Raw genomic sequence first — 21,730 nt, 5'->3', positions numbered from 1 at the left:
TAGCTCTAGCTGCTATAATCACTTGACCACATATTAGTCTCATGTGTGGGGGGAAATCCACCAGTCCCACAAAACATAAGGCTAAGGCCTCATGCACACGACCGTTGTTTCATTCCGTGTCCGTTGTTCCGTTTTTCGTGATTTTCTGCGGACCCATTGACTTTCAATGGGTCAGCAGAAAACTCGGCTAATGCACCGTTTGTCATCCGCGTCCGTGATCCGTGGTTCCAGTCCATCAAAAAAATAAAACCTGGCCTTTTTTTTTTCACGGAAAATGGTTTTCGGACCCATTCAAGTCAATGGGACCGTGAAAAAACGCGGAGGCACACAAGATTGTCATCCGCGTCCAGTTTTTTTCCTATCATTTGCATGGCAAACTTGACTTAGACTTTTTTTTACTTTCCTTCATGTCTGGTAATCCTCCAAAAATAAAGGAAGACACGGAAACAAAAACGGACACGGATCACGGAACAACGGAACCACATTTTGCGGACCGATAAAAACAACTGTCGTGTGCATGAGGCCTAAGGATGGTGATAAAGGGATCTCTATTCCTGTAATACGGCGAAGCAGGGAAAAAGTTGCTTTCCAAAAGTTAAAAACCAAAGGGCACTCCCACCACACATGTTTATATGTTCCAATAGAGCCACACTTCCTCCAGCATAAGGGGGAACATGACGGGTTCATTTTATGTATATGCGATGGTGTAAGGTACCAGCAGCTGTTTCCCACTGAGTAGCACCCCTGGACACTTTTTTCACTATGGGGAATGCTGCGTACCAGTCTTCTACCGAATGTATGATATCTAACTCTTTTTCCCATTTCATCACAAAAGGCGGTTTGTCAGATACATTAGGAGAGGAGAGGATGGTATAGAAGAAGGAGATCCCCCTAATATTGGACGATGAGTTGGAGAGAAATCCCAAAATTTGGGACGGGAAGCGAAAAGCAGAGGTATCTTGACTTGATAATGTGTGTCTAATCCTCAGATATTTATAAAAATCTTTCTGAGGTATGGAGTATAGTTGGGTTATATTTTCAAAGGTGCGGAGGTGCGACCCTTCATATAATTGCTTAATGTGATGTAAACCTGCCGTGATCCAGTTATCTAAATTTAAATCTGGGGTCAAACATTAAGGTACGATAGAGGTAACTGCTCTATTGTGTCTGAGGGCAGGGCCATAAAGTAAGGTAAGGCATTTTTCCAGGCCGCATTCGATGCTTTAACACTCAATAATGGGGGTAGAGTGCCTTCCCTGGTCTTAGGGCTAATATCCAATGCTGTGATAAGAGAGTGATCGTTAGCACAAGCTTCCAAAGTGACCCATCTTTTGTCCTTATTATTCAGCCACCAATCTTTCATTTGAGTGATAATGGTTGCCCAATAGTATTTTTTAACGTCAGGGATGCCGATCCCCCCCCTCGTCCAGGGTCTAGTCATAGTGGAGAAACATATTCTGGGTTTTCTTCCCGCCCATACAAAGCCGTTAAGCAGTTTTTGTAGGGAGCAAAAGAATGCTGTTGGGACTGGGATCACCACTGAGCGAAAAACGTATAGTATGATCGGTAACAACATCATTTTTATGATAGCCACTTTGCACGCCCAGGAGATGAATGGTAAAGAGAATTTCCCTATCAATGAGGAGATTTTAGGAAGTAGAGATCCCTACTGTTATTCGTGAGGGTTATGCCCAAGTAGGTGAAACTTTTCTCTTGCCAACTAAAAGGGTATTTAGAGACAAGGTTTGCCCTTCGTGACGATTTAATTCCAACCGTAAATGCTTGAGTTTTTGATAAATTAAGTTTGTAGTAGGAAATATTTAGAAATTCGTCTATCACTCTTTGAACTCCGATAAGAGAGGTCTCCGGTTCTGAAAGGGATAAAATAACGTAATCAGCGTATAGTCCCAGGACATTAGGAGCTCCTCCCGCCGCGATCCCTATTATATCTGGAGATTTGCGAATAGTTTCGGTGAGGGGTTCCATCACTAAGGCAAAGATAATAGGGGATAATGGGCACCCCTGCCTGGTCCCATTAGTTATAGGGAACCTGTCTGATAAGAAACCTGATGTGTACACTCGGGCAGATGGGGAGGAGTAGAGAGCAAGTATGGCCGATTTAATAAAGCCTTGAAAGCCAAATTTGTCAAGTGTGGCAGACAAATAGCCCCAATATACCCTATCGAACACCTTCTCTGCATCCAGGGCTAGGAACAGAGAGGGCGCTCGAGATCTCTCTGCACATTGAATCAAGTTAATGAATCTCCTCTTTCCGTCTGGGACTCGCCTACCCGCCATGAACCCTACTTGATTTGGGTGCACTAGTAGTGGGATGAACTTTAACAATCGAGTAGAAAGTATTTTAGCATACATTTTTACATCAGAGTTTAATAACGAAATAGGGCGGAAGTTGGCCGGGTGGACCGGTTCTTTACCTGGTTTCGGTAGAGTTACAACATGTGCCATCAACATTTCAGTTGGAAAACTGCCTTCTACAGCAGCCTTATTAAATACTTTCATTAAAGTTGGAATCAAGGTGGGGCAGTAATGTTTGTAATAAGTATTAGTATATCCGTCAGGGCCAGGGGCCTTCTGCAGTGGGAGGGATTTTATTGCTGCCGCAATTTCTTCAGCTGAGATTGGGGAGGAAAGGGAATTTACTTGTTCCCCAGACAATTTGGGCAACTGAATAGAGTTGAGAAATGACTCTATTGCCTCCTTAGTGGGATGCGTAGTTTGCTCATCATTCTTCAAATTATTTAGAATTTCATAATATGATCTGAATTGGTCTGCAATTTTCCTAGGGTCTATTATTTTATTAAACAAAATCACAGACATATAGTGGCCAATATGGGGGAACTGCCCAAGCTCCAAACACTGTAGCGTGTTTCTCATTGGGCGAGCAGTCCCACCGCATGTGAACCACAGAAATACCGTGGCAAGTATGGGGGAGCTGCTTTTCTTTTGCACCTGGTAGCCTCCATCACACAGTCTGATATGGGTGAGGCTTACTGTCTGGCTGTGTTCACATTGCATTAGTTGTCCTGCTATGCGGTTGTGTGGAAGCTTGGCTGTGAGCTGGATTTCATCACCTTCAGACCGTGTTTACACCATAGTTAGCGCAGTGGTAGGAACCCTTGCCATGCTGAGTGACCGTGACTTGGTGCATGATGGGCTCCAATATCTTCCTGACAGGAATATATTGGCAAAAGTCTCAGCTTTTAATATCTGCTTGTATGACTAGCTAGTATAGTCAGTGGCATATCCGTTTGGTGCACTTTCTTCAGTGATCTATTATTTTATTACCCCGTTTGTCTAACAGGAATGCAACACGGGAGGAGGCTGAGACTTGTTTAAGTTTTTTTAGCAAGGAAGGCACCTGCCTTATTGTTTTGCAGGTAGCACTGCAACTTGAACCTTTTGAAAAAAAAATCATGTTGAGTCGCAAGTAACGCTTGTAAACAGCGTCTGAGATCTCCCAGAGTAACGGAAGTGGTATGCGAGACCGCAGCTTTGTTTAGGGATTCCAGACGCCGGATAGAAGCAGTGAGATCCATGACCTCTTTATTGCGTTTCTTTTTCGCTTGGGCGCTACATTGGATGAAGATTCCCCCGCATAACCGCCTTGTGTGCATTCCATAAGACATATGGATCGATATTTGGGGTATGGTTTAACTCAAAATATGAGGCTAATTCAGATTTCAGTTTGTCTGCGTGGTCAGGATGATGTATTATGGAGTCATTTAAATGCCATTGAGAAGGGAGAGGGGAGGAGGTAAGTTCTGTGTAAGTGTGATCGGTGCGTGATCCGACCATGTAATTGTCTTAATGGTGGTGGAATCTGCCTGTAGCAGCAACATCTTGTTGCCTATAAAAAAAATAAAAATTCTGGAGTAAGAATGGCGCGGAGGAGAAAAGAAGGTATAGTCTCTCTCACCTCCATGTTGGCATCGCATCTGCGAGTGGTGGAATACGTCTCCCCGGAGCCGTGGTGTCCAAGCGGGCGTCTAGTACAGTGTTAAAATCTCTACCCACTACCAAAATCCCTGTACTCAGCGACCTTATTTTGGGCATCAGGGTCGACCTGAATCGCATATGGTGTCTATTAGGAAAATATACATTAACGAAAGTATACGTTACATTATTAACAGTACATACTATTCCTAAAAACCGCCCTTGAGGATCTACGATAGAGTTATGCAGAGTAAAAGCCACTGAATTTCTAATTGTTATAGCCACTCCTCTGTGTTTCGCAGGGCACGAAGATAGGAAAATGTGTGGGAATAGTTTGTTAGTAAATTTAGGAGACTTATCTCTATGAAAATGAGTCTCTTGCAAAAAGAGAATATTGCATTTGAGAGATTTGGCCTCTCTCCAGACCATGCTACGTTTATAAGGGCTATTATGGGACGCTATAGATAACACCATGGTGTGGGTCAGATGGTGATGTTCCACAAGAAGGTGGCCGCATACTTTAAACGGTGAGATATACAATGTCTGTAACAGGAATAAACTAGAGAAAACATATGAGAACAAATAACATTGACTGCACTGTACCAAGTTACTAAACCATAGAAGTGTAACGTACTGCAGCGCTGAGGGGGGAGACATTAGAAAGACATTTCCGATGCTCATGAGAAATGTTATAAACCATGGTGCCATATTCAACAATAACCTTTAACGACATATACCTTCACCAACCTAAACTGTAATAATAATTAATAAAAAACAACGGAAACTTCAAGTGGATGAAAAGGCCGCGGTCTTTATTAAATTATTGGGGGTTACATAACTCAACCAATTTAAACCAATATAAAACCATATTAATAAAATTCAAGTCCATTTACTGAATTAATTTAAATCCACCCAGAATTCTGAGCGACTAACCCCCCCTTTAAAGAAACAAAGACCGCGACAATATTCAGGGGAGGGCGGGAGGGACAAGCCTCTTCTCTGTTCTTGACACGGCGACTGATCTTGACAGGTACGACACCTTCTTAAATAGGTAGAATTCCCGCCGAAACGCTCCACAAACCAATCCAGGACCTAGATAAAAATAGAACAAAGCCCAGCAACCGGACAGCAACCGATTTAACCAATAGTAACACTGCCCCTTCAGCCACACAGACCAATCCAAAAGCTGCCCGGTATCCAGCTGGCTTACTTGACCTGAGGGAAATAAACAGAAACACAGGGAACAGACAAGGGGAAAAAGGCAGAAAACACAGTCCATAGCAACCTATGTTTCAATGGCACCATGAGGTGCAAAGCCTATTCAGGCCAAGCCCCTATCAATATTGCAATTTTACCCTAATTGGGATAATGAAAGATGAAACCAATAACCATAACAGACATTATACTCAAGTACGTGCTGTAGACACATCGGCAGTGAGAGAGAGCAGCGTTCATATATATATATAGCAGCCGGCTTGTTGGAGATAGGGCCCGTCCTCCCACTTTCCTGACCCTGCTGCCAACTTACTTTGAGGTCTTGCCGTGCAGTGAGGAGGACACCGTGCCGGGAGCTTGCAGTGGTCAGCGCAGATGTAATGGCGCAAGGTGCGTTGGCCCGCTGAGAAGAGCGGTTTCTCCCGAGGTTGCCGGTTTACCGCTCAGAACCCCCGAATTTCCCGCTAGGCTGGTAGGCTGAGGTACAGGGGTGCAATGGGTCCGCGATCCGCCCGTTCCGCAAAAAGATAGGACATGTTCTATCTTTTTGCGGAACGGAAGTACGGGACGAAACCCCACAGAAGCACTCTGTAGTGCTTCCGTTCCGCATCTCCAGATTTGCGGACCCATTGAACTGAATGGGTCCGCATCCATGATGCGGAATGCACACGGAACGGTGCCCGTGTATTGCGGATCCGCAAATGCGGTCTGCAATACGGCCACGGGGCACACACGTTCGTGTGCAAGAGGCCTTATACTATTTTATACTTTTTAACATTATTCATGTGAAGAAAACTTTGATACTATTTAGTAGCTTTTTAAGCCTAAAAAAATCCTTTTTTTTTTTAAAAACAGAACAGTTCTAAAGTGTAGTGAGAAATCTGCTGCCTATCATACAGAAGGCCTCGGGTTTAAAGGCTATGAAAACCTTCGTGGGCATGTTTTTTTTTAGGATTGCATTCTACTCATTTGGTCTAAAAATAATTTTTGCCATTGGTCTTTATTAAAAATGTTCAGCAGTTTTTTAAGATACGGGGTTGAAAATCTTTCTGTTAAGGGTCTATTCACACGTCCATAGTGTATTGCGGATCCGCAATACACCCAGCCAGCACCCCCATAGAACTGCCTATTCTTGTCCGCAATTGCGGATAAGAATAGGACATGTTCTATTTTTTTCCGAAGCCGCGAATCGGAAGTTCAGGGCCACACTCCGGAAATGCGGATGCGGACAGCACACTGTGTGCTGTCCGCATCCATTCCTGCCCCATACAGAATGAATGGGTCCACACCCGTTCCGGATAATTGCAGAATGGGTACGGACACATTCTACGGACGTGTGAATGGACCCTTACTCTGAGACGTACAGTTTTTATCTCTGATCTTCTGACCTTAGAGGCACTAATTTGAGCCATATACCTATAAATTTGATAAGAATTTAGCTATAATGCGTGTGTAAGGCCTGTTTCACGCGGTCGGTATAATTCTGGCAGACTGTTCTGGCAGAGAACAACTTGGCGGAGCTCTCTGGATCCAGCATTGCTGGACGTTACCGGAATCCCCACTGGCTCCATTGACTATAATGGGGTCGGCAGAGATATGTCCAGTACCTGGCAAATATGCCGTGATTCGGCCGGACAAATACCGCTACACCCGTGATAAATGTCGCGGCCATTACAATAAATGTGATTCTGTAACACAATTCTCCCTTCATTTAACCCATAATAAAAGTTTACTATTATGTGTACAGCAAAATGGCCTGAAGCAAAAATGAATGATAGATGGGGGCCCCACGTAGGGGCCTGAAATTCCTTTCCTAATGTTGATATTCATGGGGCCATTGTAGCATTTTTATTAGGGGCACTTGGCTGGCACTGTTTATCGGGGGGTCATCCTTAGCCCTGTACATGGGACACTCTAGGACTATTAACGGAAGTAATACGGCCACAGCTCACTGTACTCATGTCAATCATTAATGGGCAGCCTGCCCATTTCAAAGATGGCGGGGATGGTGACCCGGAATTTCTCCCCAGCATGTAGTCTCGCGAGACGTAGACAGGTGTTCCGCGGTTGCTAGGGCCGCCTGGTTACCCGGCCTGTGGCAGGGAGGACGGCCTGCTGGCCGCGAATACACCTCCCCTCACCCCTCCCCGGGGAACAGACGTCTACCTGAGCGCGGTGACGTGTCCTTCACACTACGGTGGCGGCTGTCAGCTGTGGGGGAAACGGGGAAGTAACCGGTACGTGTGGTAATGGGGGAGAGGAGGGAGGTGTGTGACAGGGGAGCAGCCATGACGTCTGCTGTCACTTACCGGGAACCGCAGTATAGCAGCCCTGTCATGTGTGTACAGTCCTGTAATGTGTGCCATGTGTGTGTGCAGTCCTGTAATATGTCATATGTGTGTACAGTCCTGTAATGTGTCATGTGTGTGTCCAGTCCTGTCATGTGTGCCATGTGTGTGCAGTCCTGTCATGTGTGTGTCCAGTCCTGTCATGTGTGCCATGTGTGTGCAGTCCTGTAATATGTCATATGTGTGTACAGTCCTGTAATGTGTCATGTGTGTGCAGTCCTGTCATGTGTGTGCAGTCCTGTCATGTGTGTGCAGTCCTGTCATGTGTGTGTACAGTCCTGTCATGTGTGTGTACAGTCCTGTCATGTGTGTGTACAGTCCTGTCATGTGTGTGTACAGTCCTGTCATGTGTGTGTACAGTCCTGTCATGTGTGTGTACAGTCCTGTCATGTGTGTGTACAGTCCTGTCATGTGTGTGTACAGTCCTGTCATGTGTGTGTACAGTCCTGTCATGTGTGTGTACAGTCCTGTCATGTGTGTGTACAGTCCTGTCATGTGTGTGTACAGTCCTGTCATGTGTGTCATGTGTGTGCAGTCCTGTCATGTGTGTCATGTGTGTGCAGTCCTGTCATGTGTGTCATGTGTGTGCAGTCCTGTCATGTGTGTCATGTGTGTGCAGTCCTGTCATGTGTGTCATGTGTGTGCAGTCCTGTCATGTGTGTCATGTGTGTGCAGTCCTGTCATGTGTGTCATGTGTGTGCAGTCCTGTCATGTGTGTCATGTGTGTGCAGTCCTGTCATGTGTGTCATGTGTGTGCAGTCCTGTCATGTGTGTCATGTGTGTGCAGTCCTGTCATGTGTGTCATGTGTGTGCAGTCCTGTCATGTGTGTCATGTGTGTGCAGTCCTGTCATGTGTGTCATGTGTGTGCAGTCCTGTCATGTGTGTCATGTGTGTGCAGTCCTGTCATGTGTGTCATGTGTGTGCAGTCCTGTCATGTGTGTCATGTGTGTGCAGTCCTGTCATGTGTGTCATGTGTGTGCAGTCCTGTCATGTGTGTCATGTGTGTGCAGTCCTGTCATGTGTGTCATGTGTGTGCAGTCCTGTCATGTGTGTCATGTGTGTGCAGTCCTGTCATGTGTGTCATGTGTGTGCAGTCCTGTCATGTGTGTCATGTGTGTGCAGTCCTGTCATGTGTGTCATGTGTGTGCAGTCCTGTCATGTGTGTCATGTGTGTGCAGTCCTGTCATGTGTGTCATGTGTGTGCAGTCCTGTCATGTGTGTCATGTGTGTGCAGTCCTGTCATGTGTGTCATGTGTGTGCAGTCCTGTCATGTGTGTCATGTGTGTGCAGTCCTGTCATGTGTGTCATGTGTGTGCAGTCCTGTCATGTGTGTCATGTGTGTGCAGTCCTGTCATGTGTGTCATGTGTGTGCAGTCCTGTCATGTGTGTCATGTGTGTGCAGTCCTGTCATGTGTGTCATGTGTGTGCAGTCCTGTCATGTGTGTCATGTGTGTGCAGTCCTGTCATGTGTGTCATGTGTGTGCAGTCCTGTCATGTGTGTCATGTGTGTGCAGTCCTGTCATGTGTGTCATGTGTGTGCAGTCCTGTCATGTGTGTCATGTGTGTGCAGTCCTGTCATGTGTGTCATGTGTGTGCAGTCCTGTCATGTGTGTCATGTGTGTGCAGTCCTGTCATGTGTGTCATGTGTGTGCAGTCCTGTCATGTGTGTCATGTGTGTGCAGTCCTGTCATGTGTGTCATGTGTGTGCAGTCCTGTCATGTGTGTCATGTGTGTGCAGTCCTGTCATGTGTGTCATGTGTGTGCAGTCCTGTCATGTGTGTCATGTGTGTGCAGTCCTGTCATGTGTGTGCAGTCCTGTCATGTGTGTACAGTCCTGTCATGTGTGTCATGTGTGTGCAGTCCTGTCATGTGTGTGCAGTCCTGTCATGTGTGTGTACAGTCCTGTCATGTGTGCCATGTGTGTACAGTCCTGTCATGTGTGCTATGTGCATTGCATAGGTGATTACCACACATTTAACCTGTTAGGCTGCACACTCGCGGTAATAACACGTGCACTTTTGGATACGTGTTCAAAAAGCAACGTGTAAACCCGGCCTAAGACCTGTCCAAGAAATGTCACCAGTGTGTTCGCTGCGCGGACTAGTTAGGGCATTGATGGTGAACCTTTTAGAGACCGAGTGCCCAAACTGCAACCCAAAACCCACTTATTTATTGTAAAGTGCCAACATGGCCATTTACCCTGAATACTAATATAATATATCTTTCATGTACTTTATCATTCATCTATAATAGCCTGCCTACATTCAGTGAGCTGTCTGTGCCATTCATAGCATGCCCTGCGCTGATAAATGGCAGAAAAAGTCTAAGGCCTAGTGTTACACCTTGGACTTCTTCCAGGGTGCTGGTGCCCACAGAGAAGGCACTGAGTGCCGCCTCTGGCACCCGTGCCATAGGTTCGCCATCACTGAGTTAGGGAATAATAGTAAATGCCACCGTTTTTCATTGTTTCATAAGCTGTGATACCAGAAAACTATGGTATTCTGACCACGATGGATTACCCAGAAGCCCCTGTATAACACTGCTGTCTGTGCTTCCTGTGCAGGTAGAGAAGATGGGGGACGCTTCAGTGGAGGAAATCCGGTAGCAAAGCAGCAATTATGGGGTGAATGTGGTTCCCGTTCTGCTGATCTTAACCTAAGTCCAAGATGGGAAGGTGAGTAATCCAACCTGAGGAACACACGTGGTCAGTGTATAAGGGGCAGGAACCGAGGAACGTATAAGAGGCTGGAACAGAGGAACATATGTGGTCAGTGTAAAAGGGGCAGGAACCGAGGAACACATGTGGTCAGTGTAGAAGGGGCAGGAACCGAGGAACATATAGGGTCAGTGTATAAGGGGCATGAACTGAGGAACATATGTGGTCAGTGTAGAAGGGGCAGAAACCAAGGAACATATAGGGTCAGTGTAGAAGGGGCAGGAACTGAGGAACATATAGGGTCAGTGTATAAAGGGCAGGAACCGAGGAACATATAGGGTCAGTGTATAAGGGGCAGGAACTGAGGAACATACGCGGTCAGTGTATAAGGGGCAGGAACCGAGGAACATACGGGTCAGTGTATAAGGGGCAGGAACCGAGGAACATACGTGGTCAGTGTATAAGGGGCAGGAACCGAGGATCATATGTGGTCAGTGTATAAAGGGCAGGAACCGAGGAACATATAGGGTCAGTGTATAAAGGGCAGGAACCGAGGAACATATAGGGTCAGTGTATAAGGGGCAGGAACTGAGGAACATACGTGGTCAGTGTATAAGGGGCAGGAACTGAGGAACATACGCGGTCAGTGTATAAGGGGCAGGAACCGAGGAACATACGTGGTCAGTGTATAAGGGGCAGGAACCGAGGAACATATGTGGTCAGTGTTTAAGGGGCAGGAACCGAGGAACATTTGTGGTCAGTGTATAAGGGGCAGGAACCGAGGATCATATGTGGTCAGTGTATAAAGGGCAGGAACCGAGGAACATATAAGGTCAGTGTATAAGGGGCAGAAACTGAGGAACATACGTGGTCAGTGTATAAGGGGCAGGAACCGAGGAACATACGTGGTCAGTGTTTAAGGGGCAGGAACCGAGGAACATATGTGGTCAGTGTATTAGGGGCAGGAACCGAGGATCATAAATAAGGAGCACTGTTTTCAGTGCAGTGAGGTGCAACGGTGACACCCTCATTGCACCAAACAGCGAATTTGCATGTCACAAAATCAAGGAATGCGGGCTGTGATCAGGATAAGAGAACTATCAGTTGAATCAGGAGACCTGCACACATCTGACACCACTTGGATTACTATCGAGGTGTTTGGTGACAGATTCTGAGGGTTCTGAGCTATTAGGACATATGGACCGGAGTTGTCCTGATGGTATAATGGGGCAGAATTTTTTTAAATTTTGTTTAGAGCAAAAGTGGATCAGTTTACCCATTGCAAACAATCTCTCATTTTTTAAAGAGATCTATGACATAGAATATCATAATTTTTCCTTGTATTAGTCTTGATGACTGTACCCAAAAAACGTCCGCCACATCATTCATTCCCCACCACGTGTATTTTGTTTGCTTCCAGGCTTAGCATATCCTGCCTCGTTCCTGCTTCCTGGCACTTTAGCATATCCCCTGGTGGGTGGCCTCGTGCCCTGAATACCACTCTGCGGCAGCTGGTGATTATTGGTACTGTGGTGGGCATTCTGTTATTTCTGATCTACTCTCTGCTGCTGGTCAGGACGAAGTACAGTCGTTCTCAGCGAGACCGAAAATATCACAGGTAAGATACTGTAAGTGGGGGAGGGGAATCCACACCGACCTGAGGGCAGCAGAGTCTCAGTGATACTCTGGTCCATAGAAAACTGGTTTGCTTAGGGCTTATGCTTTCCGCTCATACTATTTTTCAGTGCAGTAGCCTTCTTATAAGGCCTCATGCACACGGCCATTGTTTTGGTCTGCAACTTTGGCGGCTCGGATGCGGACCCATTCACTTCAGTGGGGCCGCAAAAGATGCGTAGAGCACTCCGTGTGCTGTCCGCATCCGTGGCTCCGTTCCGTGGACCGCAGGAAAAATAGAACCTGTATAATTCTTGTCCGCGTTTTGCGGACAAGAATAGGCAGTTATATTAAAGGCTGTCCGTGCCGTTCCGCAAACTGCGGAACACACACGGACGCCATCTGTGTTTTGCGGACTGCAAAACACACAACGGTCGTGTGCATGTAGCCTAATGGCGTCATGCCATCTCTTCTACCTATCTACTTAAAGTAACTAAAAATTGATGTCTGCTATTACACCCCCTTCTCCAGTGAGTGAGAGCAAAAAAAAAAAGAAAAATTTAAATATTAACCCCCTGTAGTATGAATTAAAGGGCTTTCTAGGATTAGAAAAAAAACAGCACCAATTTTGTCCGTAGGCTGTATCTGGTATTGCAGCTTAGCCCCATCTGCTTTAGTGGACCATAGCTGCAATTACATGCATATTTCATTAACAAGATGGTTCTGTTTTTTTTTTTTCCAAGCTGGAAACCCCTTCTCTAAATATAAAGAATATGTCTGTAACGCTCATGAATACTGACCATACATTTCTGTATGTGGACTGTACTTGAGGCTTCCCTATGTCTACCGTTCAGGTATCTGGCTCGTGTTACTGATATGGAAGCCACTGACACAGGCAATCCCAATATTAACTATGGAGTGGTGGTGGACTGTGGAAGCAGCGGGTCACGGATATTTGTATACTGCTGGCCCCGGCACAATGGCAATCCCCACGACCTGCTGGATATAAAGCAAATGAGAGACCAGAACAGAAAGACTGTGGTGATGAAGATCAAACCAGGTACTGACCGTAGTGGTAAGAGTGTGGGGGGCTACATGTGACTCACCTTCACTATACTAGTGGAGAATACCATACACATTGTAAATTCTGACAAACCGGCTAATTACGCAGGACCTTTTTTTTATCCAATATGTAGGGGGGGCTTCCCAACTCCATCTGAAAATGTCAAGGATAGGAAGAATCAGACGTGTTAGATTTTAAGATGTCCAATCTCCTAAGCTGCTGCAGGAGGGTCTAGCAGAGGATTATTCCCCCAAGGGCTCATTCACACGGCCATATTTTTCTGCACGCTTCTGTTCTGCAATTTTGCGGATCGGATGCAGACCTATTCATTTGAATGGGGGCCGCAAAAGATGCAACACACCGTGTGCTTTCCGCATCTGCACATCCGTTCCACTGCCCCGCAAAAAAGATAGAACATGTCCTATTCTTGTCCTTTTTGCGGACAAGAATAGGCATTTCTGTCATAGGGCAGGAAGTTCCAAACCGCAAAATGCAGAATGCACATGGCCGGTATCTGTGTTTTGTGGATCTACGATTTGCGGTCCACAAAAACAGATATTGTTGTGTGAATAAGCCCTAAGTAAAGCAGGGTAGTTCTTGATCTGTAGGGCAGTGGATTACCTGCAAAGTACCGATCCTCTGAGACTTAAATGGAAACCTACCAAAATTCTGAAGTCTATTTGGTTTATGTCAAATTCTCAGTTCTAATCTGCAGGCCTTCTGTAATGACATTAATGACTGTATTACACTGCCTGATTTTTCGGCAGTATGAATGCTCGTTAGTGATCATCTTGCAGTGTAATACTGACGCTTGTTGCCTGATCAACGAGCAAACCCTCAATCATCGGGCAATCCAACTCTTTTGACATGTTAAAACATTATTGTTTGCAGGCGGTAGATGGTGGTGTTTAATCATGATCTGCTGCCGGCAAACCACTATACTGCATGGGGACGAGCGATGGCATAAGCGTTCGCTCCTCCCCATACTGAGGAGGAGATCACTGCATGCAATAGCAGTGGTCTCCTCCTCTAGCGAGCAGGCGATTGCCGGGAAGGAACACTTCCCTCCCGACAATCATCTGCCACATAGGGCTGTGTAATACAGCCTTATAAATCTAAACGGCCCCCTACCTGCCAGATCTTTCCTTGTTTTATTATATGTGGATTCTGATTGTCTACTATGAGGCCTAGTGTCCCTGCGATAACACTAAGTTGCCAGACTACAAGGACAGGAAGTGTTATCATGGTGATACAGGCACAGAAGCTCAGCTCACAGATGGCTCATAAGAAATTGTACCGAAAATCCAATGAAAACCCAGCAAGGTGAAGCCCAATCTACATGAGACGTGAATTAGTGATAAGTTGTCTTTCTGGGACACCTACTTTAATATCCATAGGAGATGTACTGCATCTATCCAGACAGTCCATCCCATGATGGACCACTTTATTACCTGAAGTGACCTCTTCAGTTCTAGTATATCTGCTTGCTGTCTTGCTGCTCTCCCCTGCCTCTGATAAATAGTGACGCTAGTAAGGTCCTGTCATTTTCCCATCACATACAGATCATACTGCTTTATCTGGATACATATGCTTTTGGATTAGTGGTGTTAGGTATGTGGTTGGAAGACATCAGCCCTGTTTGTAGCCTCCACCGCCGCCTGGGAATGGGGTGATGTTATCAGCACTAGGGCTCATACCTGTACATCTGGTTTTACTTTGCTCACGTGTCCATTATAACATATTATTGGCTTTAAATACCGTACATCAGGGTTGCACAAAGTTTTTTGGTCTGGTGGCTGCATTGTGACATTGTTTTATTTCAAGGGGCCGAAAAGCAAAATTTCCATCAGCGCTCATACAGTATGCATGGGCCTATTACATGGGCTGATACAGTGTGAATGGGAGAACAGCGATCACTATCAGTCGTTCCTCCCACATTCAGCTCTAATGATTCTCAGCAGTATGCCCCTGATTATACAGAGATGTGCTGACTGTAACTATACACCTTTCATCCTGAGCGATCGCTCATTTATCAGCTCATCATGATTATATGGGCCATTATTTGTTCCCAATAATTGGCCAGAATGTCATGCAGTGTAATAGGGGCTTGAGGCTCCATTCACACGTCCGCAAGTGTTGTCCGCACCCGTTCCACAATTCTGCGGAACGGGTGCGGACCCATTCATTCTCTATTGGGGACTGAATGGTTGCGGAGAGCACACTACACGGGCGAGTTTTCTGTGCGGGTGCAATACGTGAAGTGAACGCATAGCACCCGCACTGAATCCGGACCCATTAATTTCAATGGGTCTGTGTACAAGAGCATTGGTTTTCACGCATCACTTGTGCGTTGCGTGAAAATCGCAGCATGCATTACATCCGGAAGCAAGTGCGAATGCAACGCGTTTTTCACTGATGGTTGCTAGGAGATGTTGTTTGTAAACCTTCAGTCTTTTATCACGCGCATGAAAAACGCATAAAAAAACTGAACAACTGAACGCAATTGCAGACAAAACTGACTGAACTTGCTTGCAAAATGGTGCGAGTTTCACTGAACGCATCCGGAGCCAATCCGGAGCGCTTGTGTGAAAGAGGCCTAAGGGGTTAAAATAGTTTTTAGGATGTTGTAATGGGTTCCTACAGTCACCAACCCCTTGTTTGGAGCATGCATTCTGATGCATTGTGGCGTTTACACAGAGCGGACATTTTCATTGCCAATTTAACCCCTCTCAAAAGCATGAAATAACTAGTGAAAATCTGCTAAATAAGCTGACCTGCTACAGATTTTAAAATCTGCACGCATGTGCACACATAACAGTTTCCACAGGGCATGGATGGGTTAAAATCTCTTGTACTTTGCTGGTACTGTGTTGTGCTGCCGATGTCATATGCTGTGTGAGCATGCAGCCCATATGCTGTACTGTATGTGTTCAGTATATAACTTTATGTCACGGGAGGTTGACTAAAGACAGAATTCCTGTACAGTACCCCTTATTATTAGGCAGTACCTCTTTTGGGGCACTAGGTGGTGCTGCTGTTCACATTACCATTTAGTTTATTAGACAAAACCACTCTGTTCAAGCCTCCTATTATATGTACAGATAAGTGATCAGCAACCTTCAGCACTCCAGCTGCAGTGAAACTACAACTCCCAGCTTGCACTCTTACTCATCTGTTCTTACAACTCCCATAGAAGTGAAAGGAGGATTCTGGGAGTTGGTAGTTTCAGAACAGCTGGAGTGCCAGAGGTTGCTGATCATGCAGGGCCCGGGACCTATGAAATAAGGGAAGAGAAATACAAGACAAATACAGATGATTTTAATTCATCTCAAGCTTCATAAGATTCATCAGTGACCAGAGCCTAGACATCAGACATCCATGGACTCATTGACACAGACTGCTCATCTTTGGACCGCCTGTTTGTACAGTCGTGGCCAAAAGTTTTGAGAATTACATAAATATTGGAAATTTGAAAAGTTGCTGCTTAAGTTTTTATAATAGCAATTTGCATATACTCCAGAATGTTATGAAGAGTGATCAGATGAATTGCATAGTCCTTCTTTGCCATGAAAATTAACTTAATCCCCAAAAAACTTTCCACTGCATTTCATTGCTGTCATTAAAGGACCTGCTGAGATCATTTCAGTAATCGTCTTGTTAACTCAGGTGAGAATGTTGACGCGCACAAGGCTGGAGATCATTATGTCAGGCTGATTGGGTTAAAATGGCAGACTTGACCTGTTAAAAGGAGGGTGATGCTTGAAATCATTGTTTTTCCATTGTTAACCATGGTGACCTGCAAAGAAATGCGTGCAGCCATCATTGCATTGCATAAAAATGGCTTCACAGGCAAGGATATTGTGGCTACTAAGATTGCACCTCAATCAGCAATTTATAGGATCATCAAGAACTTCGAGGAAAGAGGTTCAATTCTTGTTAGGAAGGCTTCAGGGCGTCCAAGAAAGTCCAGCAAGCGCCAGGATCGTCTCCTAAAGAGGATTCAGCTGCGGGATCGGAGTGCCACCAGTGCAGAGCTTGCTCAGGAATGGCAGCAGGCAGGTGTGAGCGCATCTGCACGCACAGTGAGGCGAAGACTTTTGGAAGATGGCCTGGTGTCAAGAAGGGCAGCAAAGAAGCCACTTCTCTCCAAAAAAACACATCAGGGACAGATTGATCTTCTGCAGAAAATATGGTGAATGGACTTCTGAGGACTGGGGCAAAGTCATATTCTCCTATGAAGCCTCTTTCCGATTGTTTGGGGCATCAGGAAAAAGGCTTGTCCGGAGAAGAAAAGGTGAGCGCTACCATCAGTCCTGTGTCATGCCAACAGTAAAGCATCCTGAGACCATTCATGTGTGGGGTTCTCATCCAAGGGAGTGGGCTCACTCACAATTTTGCCCAAAAACACAGCCATGAATAAAGAATGGTACCAAAACACCCTCCAACAGAAACTTCTTCCAACAATCCAACAACAGTTTGGTGAAGAACAATGCATTTTCCAGCACGATGGAGCACCGTGCCATAAGGCAAAAGTTATAACTAAGTGGCTCGGGGACCAAAACGTTGACATTTTGGGTCCATGGCCTGGAAACTCCCCAGATCTTAATCCCATTAAGAACTTGTGGTCAATCCTCAAGAGGCGGGTGGACAAACAAAAACCCACTAATTCTGACAAACTCCAAGAAGTGATTATGAAAGAATGGGTTGCTATCAGTCAGGAATTGGCCCAGAAGTCGATTGAGAGCATGCCCAGTCAAATTGCAGAGGTCCTGAAAAAGAAGGGCCAACACTGCAAATACTGACTCTTTGCATAAATGTCATGTATTTGTCGATAAAAGCCTTTGAAACGTATGAAGTGCGTGTAATTATATTTCACTACATCACAGAAACAACTGAAACAAAGATCTAAAAGCAGTTTAGCAGCAAACTTTGTGAAAACTAATATTTGTGTCATTCTCAAAACTTTTGGCCACGACTGTACAGTAATCCATTCTTCAGTAGTTTCTTTGCCCTCTCGGGCCAGTGACAGTCACAACAACCGGTATTCGGATTTATATGAACTGTTTCAAGCTTTTTATTCATTGAGGAGATTTCAAAGGAGAATTATTAAGTCTAAGAGAAAATATTAGAAAGAACACACATTACAGTGCATAATGTATGTTGGTGACTAGATGTAGAGATTGACTTGTGGACATTAGATGTAAGAAATCACAGCAGGTCGTAGTCTCCTGCTCTGTCCTATATTTCTGCACATTCCTGACACACGCATGACTAGCAGTGAGGAATCCCAAACTGACAGGTGACCCTGGGGGCCCCATTACATAGGCCTTTCCTCATTGCTGTGTCTAATGGATCTATTTCTTTAATGCTTCCTTTTAGCTTTTCTGCTATGTCAGGAATGGGAATACAGCAGTAAAGAGGAATTTTCTTTTATGTAGGCGATAATAGGAAATGAGACCCATAACCTGGCCGTACATGTGAAACACTTGTTCACCAGGGGCATAGCTATAAGAGAAGCAGGGGAAGCGGCTGCTATGGGGCCCGAATTTGGAAGGGGCCCGCCCAGGAGGAAAACTGAAAGATTTTATTGTCAGGGTCCCCTCAACAGTGTTGTATATAATGACATTATATACAGTGACATGGCATACAGTATATACATGTAAGAAACAGCCGGAGAGGCTGCCGGGTCTCATCTGAGAAGGTGATCTTGACTTCCCACAGGAATGGGGGTTGCACAGGAGGAGAGAGTTGCTGGGGGGCCCTGTCCAAATAAGTGCTGTGGGGCCCAGTCATTTCTAGTTACGCCGCTGTTTGCTGGGACATCTGACAGCCTGACAAGTAACAGGAAGGAGGGAACGTGTGAATCGGAAAATACTTTAGTACAATAATATATACGGATATAGGTAATGTAAATGTGCCGTAACAATTGGACTCTGTGTTCTAAATGCTAGACTGTTAGAATCCAGGCTAATGGCGATATTTTATCATTACAGCAGGCTAAGACGCTATGACATTTCTCCACATCCCACCCTGTCATTTGTGGTGAAGGTGTGATAGATGCCATTGGTTTCCAGCACTGTGTGTTCTCTGTCCTTCCTCAGAGCTGTAGTCTGCATTAGGCTGCTTTCCTGTGACACCTGCATGCTGGACGGGTTCTCCATCATTACATCTGTCTTCTCTCTGGAGGACCACAGTCAGGCTATAGGGGAGACAGCTCTAATAAGATTTATTTGTGCATCTGTGGATCTTTCATGGAAGACGGTATGCAAATGAGCTCTTAGCAAGCTCTGCCTCTGATGCCACCTGATGTAAGGCAGCTATCCTATAAGTTAATGTTCAAATCTTTAAATAGGCTTTGAGACATGACTTGGATAATAACTAAGCCAGCATCTCATCTGCAGACAGCTGTTTCAGGGTGTTTGCCCCTCATCAGTGCAGAGCAGAGAGTACTGACTTAACTGGATGAGAGAGGATTCGGAAAATACTATATCTCCTTATGGAGAGTACCTAGGCCCCTCACCCAGTTAAGGCAATACTCTTTGCTCTGCACTGATAAGGGGATATCACCCCAAAACAGCCGTGTGCAGATGAGATCCTGGCTTAGTTTATATCCAAGTCATGTCCTAAGGCCTGTTTCTACCAGCTTTTCATCAGTCTATTTTCTCTATTTCTAGTATAAATTTGTGTTGGTTACCACGTGTTTTTAATTATTTGCATTTTAAAGGTCTGTTTAAAAAGGACTTGAAATGCGTAAGCAGGAACCGTATGTTGACATGGTTTTAATGTAGTACAATAAAGGAATAGTTTTTAATGAGACATTGGACCTATGTGCCATGGCCACCAATCTGTTTTGGTTCTGGTAGATTCCGTCAATGTCTGCAATGTCCAAACAGTCACTTTGTGAACAGGGAGGCTTCACTTAAATGCAGAGGTTGAGCTTTCCTATATGTACTGAATGGCGATCCAGTGGTTCAAACTAGGCAGGTTTTCTGTTCAGAAGTCTGGCTGGCTTTGGACGTGTGCTGACAGTCGTAGCCATATGAAAATCACAAATATAACAGGATTACTATAGGAAACCTTTAACGGTTGTTATTTCTATAAACTAGAAATATGTTTATGTGCTTAAAGGGTTTGTTCAAAGATCTAAACGTATACCCTGTCTACAGTTGTGTTCAAAATAATAGCAGTCAGACATCACTAACCTGATCAATCACTGTTTTTGGTAGAAATGAAATTTCTACATGGCAAATAATTTACTAGCAGGTGTAATAGAGTAATAGAAATCCAACAGACCCAACAGTCATGACATGCATGCTGCTGATTCTCTGTAATTGAATCACTAATTGAAAGGGGCATGTTCAAAATAATAGCAGTGTTGAGCTCAATGAGGTGGCAATTTGAAAAACAGGTGGCAATTATTGCCCTTAATTAGGAAGGAAGGCAGCAAATGTTGTACATGCTGGTTGCAGTGCATTTCTCCCTGAAATTCTGAGGAAAATGGGTCATTCCAGACATTGTTCAGAAGAACAGCGTACCTTGATTAAAAAGTTGATTGGAGAGGGGAAAACATATGAAGAACTGCAGAAAATGATAGGCTGCTCAGCTAAAATGATCGCAAATGCTTTAAAATGGCAACCAAAACCTGAAAGACGTGGAAGAAAGCAAAAAACTACCATTCAAATGGATAGAAGAATAGCCAAAATGGCAAGGACTCAGCCAACAATCAGCTCCAGGAAGATCAAAGAAGGTCTAAAGCTACCTGTGAGTACTGTTACAATTAGAAGACACCTATGTGAAGCCAAGCTATCTGCAAGAAGCCCCCGCAAAGTCCCACTGGTGAAAAAAAGACATGTGCTGAAGAGGTTACAATTTGCCAAAGCGCACATTGACCGGCCTAAAGAGACATGGACTGATGAAAGTAAGATTGTTCTTTTTGGGTCTAGTGGCCGGAGACAGTTTGTCAGACGTCCCCCAAACGCTGAATACAAGCCACAGTACTCTGTGAAGACAGTGAAGCATGGTGGTGCCAGCATCATGATATGGGGATGTTTCTCATACTACGGTGTTGGGCCTATACCAGGGATCATGGATCAGTTTGAATACATCAGAATACTTGAAGAGGTCATGCTGCCTTATGCTGAAGAGGAAATGCCCTTGAGATGGGTGTTCCAACAAGACATCAACCCCAAACACACCAGTAAACGTGCAACATCTTGGTTCCAGACCAACAAGATGGACGTTATGGAGTGGCCAGCCCAATCCCCAGATCTTAATCCAATAGAAAATTTGTGGGGTGACATCAAAAATGCAGTTTCTGAGGTAAAACCAAGAAATAGAGAAGAACTGTGGAATGTAGTCCAATCATCCTGGGCTGGAATACCTGGTCACAGGGGCCAGAAGTCGGTTGACTCCGAGCAACACAGATGTCCAGCAGTTCTCAGAAACAGAGGTTATACAACTAAATATTAGTGAAGTCAAAGGAAAGCAAAATCTTCAAACATTTTTCAGTTTATATAGTGAATGTTTGAGTTTGTAAAGAAAAATACAAACACTGCTGTTTTTTTTTAACAGTCTAATATTCACTTTTCTTCATTAGAGGAACAACACAAATTTTATATATTTTTCTTCATGTTTTGATTTGGAATAGAATGTGTAGTGTTCCCAATGCATTTGTGTGTATGGAAATAAAAGCTATTAGAAGGATTTTGACCTTTTTATTCACTTTTTTAACCTCTTCAGGACACAGGGCGTACTGGTACGCCCTTATGTCCTGGTACTTAAGGAGACAGGGCGTAAGGGTACGTCCTGTGTATTTCCGATCGCTGCCGCCCGGCGGGCGGTGATCGGAACCCAGTGCCTGCTCAAATCATTGAGCAGGC

At 44.9% G+C, this 21,730-nt stretch overlaps 1 protein-coding gene across 2 annotated transcripts in view; it reads left to right on the top strand.

The window, feature by feature from the left end:
- Positions 1-7,248: 7,248 nt before the first annotated feature.
- The window catches only part of ENTPD4 (ectonucleoside triphosphate diphosphohydrolase 4), a 53,475-nt gene continuing 38,993 nt past the window's right edge, over positions 7,249-21,730 (top strand). For both annotated transcript variants that reach the window (XM_044279204.1, XM_044279203.1), the window contains exons 1-4: positions 7,249-7,406; positions 10,082-10,192; positions 11,595-11,792; positions 12,643-12,848. In XM_044279204.1, coding sequence (XP_044135139.1) covers positions 10,185-10,192; positions 11,595-11,792; positions 12,643-12,848 — 412 coding nt within the window. In that variant the 5' untranslated portion in view covers positions 7,249-7,406; positions 10,082-10,184. The remainder of the gene's footprint in view (positions 7,407-10,081; positions 10,193-11,594; positions 11,793-12,642; positions 12,849-21,730) is intronic.

Source organism: Bufo gargarizans, chromosome 2 (assembly GCF_014858855.1).
Source record: "Bufo gargarizans isolate SCDJY-AF-19 chromosome 2, ASM1485885v1, whole genome shotgun sequence".
NCBI classification, from domain to species: domain Eukaryota; kingdom Metazoa; phylum Chordata; class Amphibia; order Anura; family Bufonidae; genus Bufo; species Bufo gargarizans.
The sequence above is the reverse complement of the archived record's forward strand: the minus strand, read 5'-3'. Positions and strand labels throughout refer to the sequence as shown.